General features: G+C 39.2%; 2 protein-coding genes across 2 annotated transcripts; one reads left to right on the top strand and one right to left on the bottom strand.

Annotated features, from left to right (window-relative positions):
* Positions 1-2,935: 2,935 nt before the first annotated feature.
* Positions 2,936-4,597, bottom strand: LOC111903032 (stemmadenine O-acetyltransferase). The gene has a single exon (XM_023898832.3). The coding sequence runs from the start codon at positions 4,567-4,569 to the stop codon at positions 3,148-3,150; it is 1,422 nt and encodes a 473-aa protein (XP_023754600.1). The 5' UTR covers positions 4,570-4,597; the 3' UTR covers positions 2,936-3,147.
* Positions 4,598-6,168: 1,571 nt separating this feature from the next.
* LOC111902995 (ubiquitin-like) lies at positions 6,169-6,593 on the top strand. The gene is made up of 2 exons (XM_023898790.1): positions 6,169-6,403; positions 6,544-6,593. The coding sequence occupies exons 1-2, from the start codon at positions 6,169-6,171 to the stop codon at positions 6,591-6,593; spliced, it is 285 nt and encodes a 94-aa protein (XP_023754558.1).
* Positions 6,594-9,694: the final 3,101 nt, after the last annotated feature.

The following is a 9,694-nucleotide window of genomic DNA, read 5'->3' as shown; positions in this document are numbered from 1 at the left end:
CAAAAGAAGAAAGGACAAAGATAGATTAGAATAAGAATCCCTAATTATCACCCAATTAGAAAAATTAGGGCTAGGATCCAACAATAACATTTACATACTAGAAAAGGGATGCCGTAATCTAACATGCAAATAAATGGAAGGTAAGTGAATGACGATTCACTAATTGTCCATTTCAAAACCTTAACTATTAGTCCTAAATGTATTGAGAATTCCTAGGTTCGGATGAGATTCATTGAAACTATTCAATGGCATGTTTAAATCTCGATATGCCCCTCTTGTTTGTGACTGGGATACCGAGGATCACAAAGCGGGTGTGAATTACCATGCAAATTCACATGGTGCCTTCATCGTAACGATCACCTATTCGATGTGCCGGTAAACCACACACGCTCCATCGAACTATGATAAACAATGAATCACCCTTTGCCACCTTTGCTTAGAACCAATTAGTGTGTCGGTAAACCACACACGCTCCACTAACTTCTTAGCAAGGGTGCAAAGTGTAATTTCATGGGATTGCATCAATTCACTTTTCCTAAAGTAACTAAGATTGGGAAAATTTAAAATATGTGTAGTTACTTTGTATTACTTATTATACTTTTAATGAGAGGATGAGGTTGCCCTATCCTACCCGTTCGGCTAACGACCCTCCACCAATCAAGCAAGCGGTGGGTGTGAGTGTACACCCATTAAGCGCCATTTTATAGGCCGCAACCTTATACCCACCTTATAGATTGGCTTCGTGAATGAGGCCTACTAACGGTAAGACTAGCATTTAGTTATACATATATATATATATATATATATATATATATATATATATATATATATATATATTATTCTAGTAATATCATATTAGTATAGGGTTGTATTTTAAACCTTTCAAAATCTAGGGTTTGAAATTTAAATTGTCTAAATTAAAACTTTTAATCACAAAATATAAATTTCAAAACTTGAGGACAAGTTTTAAACATTTAAAACATGGAGGATCAAATAATAAATAATTCCAATTAACAATTAATATCCTAATTATCTATATTTGATTTTATTCAAGATTTCTTTTTAAGATAATTTCCAAAATAATTAAAATAATTAATTAATTATCATATAAGGAAATTAAATATTTTATTAGTTGATAAATATCTTTATTTAGATCAAGATAATAGTCATATATATCAAAAAATCGGATTAGGGTTGATCTCATATGATTAAGGTAAGTTTCCATAAGATAATTATGGAAAAATCCCGAATCCGGCCATTACTGACGCTTGGACTCGCCGAGTGCACAAAGGGACTCGCCGAGTCAGGCCAACTCGCCGAGTCCACTTTGGAACTCGCCGAGTCCATGACTCAGAAACACAAAATTCAAATTTTGCAGTTTGGTTTCAGCTAATCAAGCAACAATTTAATGAAAACCAAACCAGTCTCTGATACCACTGATGGGTTTTAGCCATAAGAACTTTCCTATGTGCACATGCAAAACCCTAATGCTTGGATCTAGGCTTTCTAATTAAACATGCTTTGAATCCAATACTTCTAATGACTAATTAGGTTAAATAACAACATTGAAACAGATCTAGAACCATACCTTTGAATTCCTTGTTGATCTTGTAGTCTTGGAGTATCTAGAGTCACAATTGTCACTCCTCTAATGGCTTACAAACACCAATAGCAAGAAAGATGATTTAGGAGAGAGGAGATGGGAGGAAATCGGCCAGGTTTCTCTTACTTTTGGTGAAGTGCCGATTTCCCTTAGCCATGGGGTCTATTTATACTTGTAGACTCCTTAAGGGTTACAACCTAAACCCTAATTGGATAATCTTCTCTTAAGGCTATCTAAATTCATTCCATAGATAACCCCTTGGACGATTTTGAAGCTATCCTAGCTTCTAGAATTCGCCCCTTGTATATGTATATGGATTTACAGTCTAAAGCTTAACTATCAAACACTTGACAGTTTATACCCTCTTATTTAATTAATCTCTTTAAGTCACCAAATTAATTCCAATTAATTCTATGACTTATATTAATCAAATCAATATATTATTCTCATAATATATTAATAATAATTACTCTCTCTTAATAAATCATCCTATCAAGTTGCTATGATGAAGGCAACCCAAAAAGACCATGCACAACCGGGTCAAATACTTGCCTAATATAGTTGCAGCCTTAGACACTATTCCAACAAATCATACGCGTGCTTTCTGGCGATTCCCAACGGTTGGATTGGGAAAGCATCGTAGGGCTAGTATTTGGTCTAAGGTTGGTCAACGGATCGACACCTTTAGCGGCGACATGTCGCCGCTAAAAGAGTCGTCTCTAATGCCTTATCACAGGAACAAACCCTATCCGTTGGATTATTTGCAAAACCAAGGGTGATGATTGAAAGTAGCGTGTCTCCGACGGATAGCCGGTGGTTATCTTTAGCGACGACGCTATTAGTGACGACAACTGTGTTTTAGCGGCGACACCAAAAGCGTCTACTTTGGTGTCGCCGCTATTACTCATGCCGTCGCAAAAAGCGACGTGCCTAATACTCCAAATTCTTGTTGTGATGGTATAATTTGCTAAAAGCAATACATAAATTTAGTTACATAATTTTAATAAATAAATTTATATATGATATATAATAGAGATCAAATATAAGTATTTTTAATATAGAAAATGTAGATAGAAATGGTAAAATACTTAAAGGGTTGATATGTAAAATAAAAGATTGTATCGTAAAAAGAAATATAAAATAACTGAAGGGTTGATATGTAAAACAAAAGATTCTATGAGAAGTTATTGTTGTTTGTTGTGGGGCATTAAAATTTTTGCAAGTAAAATCAACCCATTTCTAAATCAACCCATATTTGAAAAACTCTCCATGTGACATCAAATTTTGTTTCTGCAAGACAGCAAGACACTTATGGCAATTGAATATCGATAATTCGACATCAAAAAATTTACATGATTATTAAGAATCATTTATTTCACACGATTTACCAATAACAAAAAAATAATTAAAAACACACAATCACAATAAAAAACTAGAACGCTAACTATTAGCCCTAAATGATATAATTTCGGCTCCATTGCTGCCTGGCCACAATCATTATTAAAAACCCACAATCAGCATGCATGTCCGACTTCCTTAATTTTTTACGCATTAAAAATCAGGCCGTTTGAAGCGAATCTACTTTCCTTTACAAATTGGTCAGTTATCTGGTCAACTCCTGCACCGAATGCACCAATTTCACCATTTAGAAGAGGACTTGGATCCAATGAAGCATATGAAAGTAACTCTTGATTCTTCTGTAAAATCTCCATTTCAGATTCATCCAAATTCACCCATGCTTCTATTCCTTCACCACTTTTCGTGTCCATTAGAGTCACAAGATTCATGAACACTGGCGAGCCATCTCCTACAATACCTGTCACCCAACTCGGTTTTCCCCAACCAAAATCAAGTTCATAGAAACCCATCCTACACCAACTCGTAAAACCATAGTTATCTATGCCCCCTGTGGACCCACCCATTTCTTCTAAAGATTTCTGCATTGCAAAACACCCTTCATCACCTTGTGCTTTCTCCACAAACTCAGCGTCAACTTTCGAAATACTTTCACGCACCTTATTCACCAAACTGTGCAAAGGCGTCTCATCACTAGGGAGACACACAGCATTTGAAATCCAAATCACATTACCCATGAAGTTATGTGACAAGGTGGATTTAAGTTTGGACCGAAGATTCACAAAGTGTGATAAACTAGAAGGCTTCTGGATACCACTTGCTTCTTTAGTTGCATCCATTGCACACTTCCATATCAAACTAGATACAACCTCAACACGACTAGGGCGTTGCACCCCGTTACTCTTTGCCCTTGATCTCAATCTAGCGATAGCATCCGACCCAAATACAAACCTCTTTGTGGAACACTTTCCTTCCTTTAACAACGACCTACCCAAACCCTTGAATATGTCTCTGAGCCATGATCCTTTTGCAGGGAAGAGAGATGGAGTGGTGAAGTTTGGATACTCGACTTCTTCAACTCCACGAGCCATGTTACTCCATGCTTTCAGAAACATGTACACCGAAGCCCCATCAACGATTCTGTGGGAAATACATAACCCAATGGCAATCCCACCACATTCAAAAATGTTCAGTTGCACGTTTGTTACCTGATTACCAACACTAGACTTGTCAAAGCTAGGTACAAATGGCAAAAAGCCATGGATCAAATGGTGATCAGGTTGCTTTAGAAATTCGTCAAGACGACACTGGATCGAAGCTACAATATAGTTAGCACCAATATCGTTACAATCAATAGAACCCTCGTTCTTGAGTGTTCCTGCAAGTGGGTAAAACTTAGTCAAGGTCTCAGATAAAGACTTCTTTAGAACCTGTGACTTTTGTAGGGCTTGATTGGAGTTGTCGCCATTGTTATTAGGGTAGTATATGATGATTGGTACATAAGGACTTAAAACAATCTGATCTAACGCAGAAAGATCGAATGTTTTCAAATGGGATGGTGTTGGGGAAGAGGGTTTGATGTTTTCTTTGGAAATGATTGTTGTTTCCATAGCAGAAAATAATGGTTCGAAGTCTAGAATAGGTGAACAGAAGGATATGATTAAAGATATGCCAGAGTCTAAGCCATTTTATAGTGATTAGGTTTGATGACAGATGTGGGTCGGTGCAAATCGTGCACCACGTGTGTAGAATAAAAAACAAACATCTTTTTATGTGTTTATACTGTATTGAACTTATCAATTTATTAATTTTTTTTTTAATTTTTTTTTAATTATTTATAAAATAATAAGTGCTTCAAATTTAAAAAACAATTCATTTTTAGGATTTTGTTTCATTTTAGCCTGACATATTGTCTTCATATCCCTTTGACATGATGATGATTAATTCATTATTGTTGTTACGAACTATTAAAAAATAGAACAGCTTGCCAAATCCGTTGGCAAAAGGGTAAATGGCGACACATTTCCAACAAAACAAATAACATAATAAATAGAGCATGGGAAAATACTTTTCACGGATTTTCAACGCAAAAAGCAATATATTACCGACTAAATAAATAGCAGGTGTATATCGATGGAACTAGTTTTCTTTATTTATTTATTTTTTTACTTTTCCCATGTAAACCCAACGAAAATTGGTATTGACTGAACTTCATACCGACTCTTCAGTTTACATTCCTTCGGATTTCCAACCGAGAATGGGAGGTGATAGATTTCCGACAGACTTTGTCTACCAACAAGTAAGTTTTTACCTAATTTGGTGAGGAAATTCATAACTAAGCCACCGGTGAGGTTGTAGATTCTAGACAAAATTGCCAAAATGGTCCCTGTGGTATGCAGTTTTTTGGGTTTTAGTCAAAGCTTCGACTTTTTTGGATTGGTGATCCTTTTGAGCTAGTTTCATTGTGTTTTTGGTCTCTCCGAATAGTAAAATGACTGTACTACCCTTGGGTATTTATTTTTCATTTATTTTTAAATCTAATACTGATTTATTTATTTTAATAATTAAAAAAATAAGAAGGGCCCACCCCCCTTTCTCTCTCTCCCTCTCTCTCTCTCTCTCTCTAGATTTGAGCCCATACCCTTTTTAGCTGATCATCTTCTTCATCAAAACATACACACAGTAACATTAAAAGACACACACACTTGTAGCGACTGATGATTCCTCAAACTTTTTCTGGTGAATCCTTCTTCTTCAACGACAACGGTGTTCTGTGGTGGTTCAATGATGATGATGCTACTCACGGAGGTTCCATATGCTCCTGTTACCCCAACACAAACAATATCGACCCTCTTCAGCCTCCTCCTCTACTGCTGTCATCTCTAATGTGGTTGTTTCTTATGTTACTGATCTGCCATCCAATCTGCCATTGTTTGTGGTTACCAATCTAGTTTCTCCTTCATTTTGGTGCCCTCAACTGCAGATGAAAACTCCGATCTGGTTATGATATCGTTTCTTCGTCATCGAATCGTCAGCCACCATAAGTTATGTGAGGAAGAGGGTGTAGGGATTTCGGTAAACCAAGAACAAAACACACATACATACACCCACTGTCTTCTCTAGCCAATCTCAATCTTTAAAATCACGAGTCTCCTTCATCGACTTCTTAAGGTATGCAGATCTTTGCAGGGAAGACAAGATAAGGAGGTATGCAGATCTTCGTTAAGACCCTTATAGGGAAGACAATCACCTTGGAAATTAAGAGCTCCGACACCATTGATAACGTTAAAACCAAAATTCAAAATAAGGAGGGGGTTCCACCTGATCAACAAAGATTGATCTTTGCAGGGAAGAAATTTGACGATGGGCAAACTTTAGCAGATTATAACATCCAGAAGGAGTCCAATTTGCACCTTGTTCTTCGTCTTTGTGGTGGTGATCTCCGTAAGTTTAACTATATAGCTCTGTTAGTGTTCTTTTGATATGGGTGTTGACTGATTTTAGTGGGATACTATAATAGAATGATTTTACACTACTTTCGATTCTTGATGTGTTTGGTGTTTAACTATTTATTATCTTGTAAGGTCCTAAAACAGATCTTACTAGTGATCAAACAGCAAATACAATCGGTTAGCAATAAAGAACAAGTAGAATAGAGAATCAACAAGCTTGCACACGCTTTTCTATTAAGAACAACATTAGGTACAACTTGTGGTTACAGCAGCCGTGTACTCTGAGGTATCAACAACTGACAAAAGACCTAGCACACCTCTATATATACTGGACCTGGGCCGGCCTTGGGTTTACGGCCGTAAACAGGCTTACGACCATAAACTCACTGTCGAGCCGTAAACTACATAAAGTCTACCAAAAGCTATAAATTAACCAAAAGAACCTATTACATAGAAAGTCTAGACGAAACCACTAATTAGACCCTTTAATCTCCCCCATGTTTTGGTGCTAGCTTTAAGTCAATCTTTGTCCATGATCAATACATCATCCAGCCCCATCGCTCCATTCCACATCCGCTTGTTGATAATTTCAGCAACCATCGTGGTATATTCTTTCGCAGCAGACTCAAAAATCTCCTCAGCAACCTGAATCTGGAAATGACTCAAATGAAGAATGTCCCATTTTCTGAACTGGAATAAATCCCTTCTGTCATATAAGCGAATGCACCCCTCCTTTAGTTTGATGATAGCAGATGTTGTGGTTTCATCAAACACCCAGTAAAGCATAGAGCTTAGAGATCCATCCAGGTAATCTTGAAGCACTGGAATTTGTTTGACCTGATTTGTAGCAGGCCACATCACCACCTGAAGCGGATTGTCAGTCTTGGGATCAGTAACATCAGGATGATCCATTATCAAAGACTCAGCAGTCTTCATAGCTGGAAATCCCTTCTTTACTTGGTCTTCCAGAAAGTTCTTGAAGCTTGTTGCTTGCTGATTATCAGTCGGTTTTGAGAATAGAGATTGAGATAGCTCTGAAAGATCCACTCTGGTCCAAGAGTTAAAATCATGACAATCCTTGTATAGCTCCGTATTGCCGCTCTCTCTGCGAACAATCCATATTTTCAAGGGATCATGAAAACCCCAAGATATGATACCTGACCTATCACCATATGTGTCTCTAAACCTTACAGCTTCGCGATCCGTAACAGTGACAGTTGATCGATTTCCCGATGTATTCTTGTCGGAACTCCTCTTGAATAAGATTTGTCCCTTCTTAGCAACTTTTTCTTGTCTATCTCGAATGATCTCTGAAATATGTGGAGCATGAGCAGGCTCTTCTGTAAAATGATTCACCACTCGAGAAGTTTAAGCAGTTGGCACGGCTATAGGATGAGCTTGGGAATGAAGATTAATTCTATGCTCAGCTGCGGACGTCTTATATTTATCACCAAAATCTTCTTCAAGCTTCTTCATGAGGTTAAAGTAGCTGGTGGTCAAGAGATTGAAATGATCTTGAAGCTCAGAAATTTGCTTGGACTTAATTGCTTTGTCTTCTTGAAGATCAAAAACATGAATCTTTAAATTCAAATTCTCAGTCAAGAGATCTTCAACACGAATGCTCAGCTCGATGTTTTTCTGATCTAGCACACATTCTTTTCTGGAGATCATCGATCACAGAGATATCTTCTATTAGCTGACTGTAACATCCCGAAACTCAAGTAAACTATTTAACCCTTCTATTTTTGTAAGTTGTCAAGATAAGTCCCTTAAAGTTGAGTATTGGACTTGTGAGTATGATGGGTGTAATGAGACATACGCCACGCGTACTCATGCGCTTGTTTTGGACGCGGACTCTCCTAGGTACGCTGGGTGTACCCAGGGTTACGCTGGACGTAAAGTGCCTAGATGCAAACCCTAAATTATGGCTTGTGCACTATAAAAGGAACATTAAGTCTTTTACCCTAGCCACCATACCTCATTGAGTGAACCCTAAGAGAGCAGAAAACCCGCATTTAAGCTTGTGTGTGTGTTCTTAAGCTTGAAAGTGCCTTTTTAAGGTGAAGAAGAAGAAGAGGAAGCCATTGTTGGAGCTAGAAGTTGAAGAGCAAGAGTAGATCTGACTATCAGTAGCTCTCACTGCAGCATGGGCGGATCCCAGAGACGCTCCCTGTGCTGACCCACGCAATTACGGACACTCTGCCTTCCGGTGTCCAGTTTGGCTACAGTGGAAACAGACTGCAAACCCCTTGGGGAAATCCTTGGCCATATGCCCCTCCTTGCCACATTTGTAGCAAGACCCTGCTCTTCACACCCCGTCATGACTCTTGTCGCACTTCCACAAGTGCGAACCTTCTGGATCCCTGTCTCGAATCGGCGGGCTTGGCCCTCTTGGCTGTCGGCTGAGACTGTGCCGGTCGCCTATCCCTCCCCTGAGACTTCGCCTCCTCCCTAGCCTGAGTCTCCAACTCTATCTCCCTCTTCTAAGCATTTGCCTGAAGCTCGGAAAACGTCTGGTACGACGAGTTCGCTGCGAAATCTCGTATATCCCTCCTCAAAATGCTCAGGTATCGGCTCATACGTACCTGCTCGGAAGATACGTGCTCTGGGCAGAACATCTCCCTCTCATGGAACATCCTGGTAATCACTGTAACAGACTCGGTACCCTGCTTGAGGGTCAGAAACTCCTGGGCCAAACGCTCCCTCTCCACCTGGGGAACATACTCCTCTCGGAACATAGCGGTGAACCTCTCCCAGGTCACTACAGCAAGCTCAGCAGACAAATAGTGCGCCGTCACAAACTTCCACCAGTCCTTCGCTCCCAAGCGAAGTTGGTTCAGTGCGAACCGAACCCTCAAATGATCTGAACATGAGCATGTGAAGAAACACCCCTCAATGTCAGAAATTCACCTCATCACCGCAATCGGATCCTGCGTCCCATCAAACTCTGGTGGTTTTGTGTTGCTGAACTCCCGGAACAGCAACGCATCACCACCCTGCGGTCTAGCCGCAGCAACAACTATGGTGCCCGCAGCAACAACAACATCAGAAAGAGAAGCATATCGCTCATCAAAATTCTCTATCAGCGTGGTCTTGATAGACCTAAACATCTCTAGTATCTCTGCCTTGATGGCCGTAGCCACCTCTTCGTGAATGATCTGACGAATCTCCTCATCACTAGCACCGCTGCTCTCTGGTGTGTGGCGTGTCCCAACCATGATGTCTCTGACATACAACATAAGAAATATCAAGGACTTGCTTGAGTATACCCACACTCGATAAC

This window comes from Lactuca sativa, chromosome 2 (genome assembly GCF_002870075.4).
Source record: "Lactuca sativa cultivar Salinas chromosome 2, Lsat_Salinas_v11, whole genome shotgun sequence".
NCBI lineage: Eukaryota > Viridiplantae > Streptophyta > Magnoliopsida > Asterales > Asteraceae > Lactuca > Lactuca sativa.
The sequence above is the reverse complement of the archived record's forward strand: the minus strand, read 5'-3'. Positions and strand labels throughout refer to the sequence as shown.

What these genes read in the sequence shown, in the direction of transcription:
- LOC111903032 (XM_023898832.3), bottom strand. Translation starts at nt 4,569, where the DNA reads ATGGAAACAACAATCATTTCCAAAGAAAACATCAAACCCTCTTCCCCA.
- LOC111902995 (XM_023898790.1), top strand. Translation starts at nt 6,169, where the DNA reads ATGCAGATCTTCGTTAAGACCCTTATAGGGAAGACAATCACCTTGGAA. An exon ending in TCTTTGTGGTGGTGATCTCC is followed by an intron (nt 6,404 to 6,543) that starts GTAAGTTTAACT and finishes TTATCTTGTAAG; the next exon opens with GTCCTAAAACAGATCTTACT.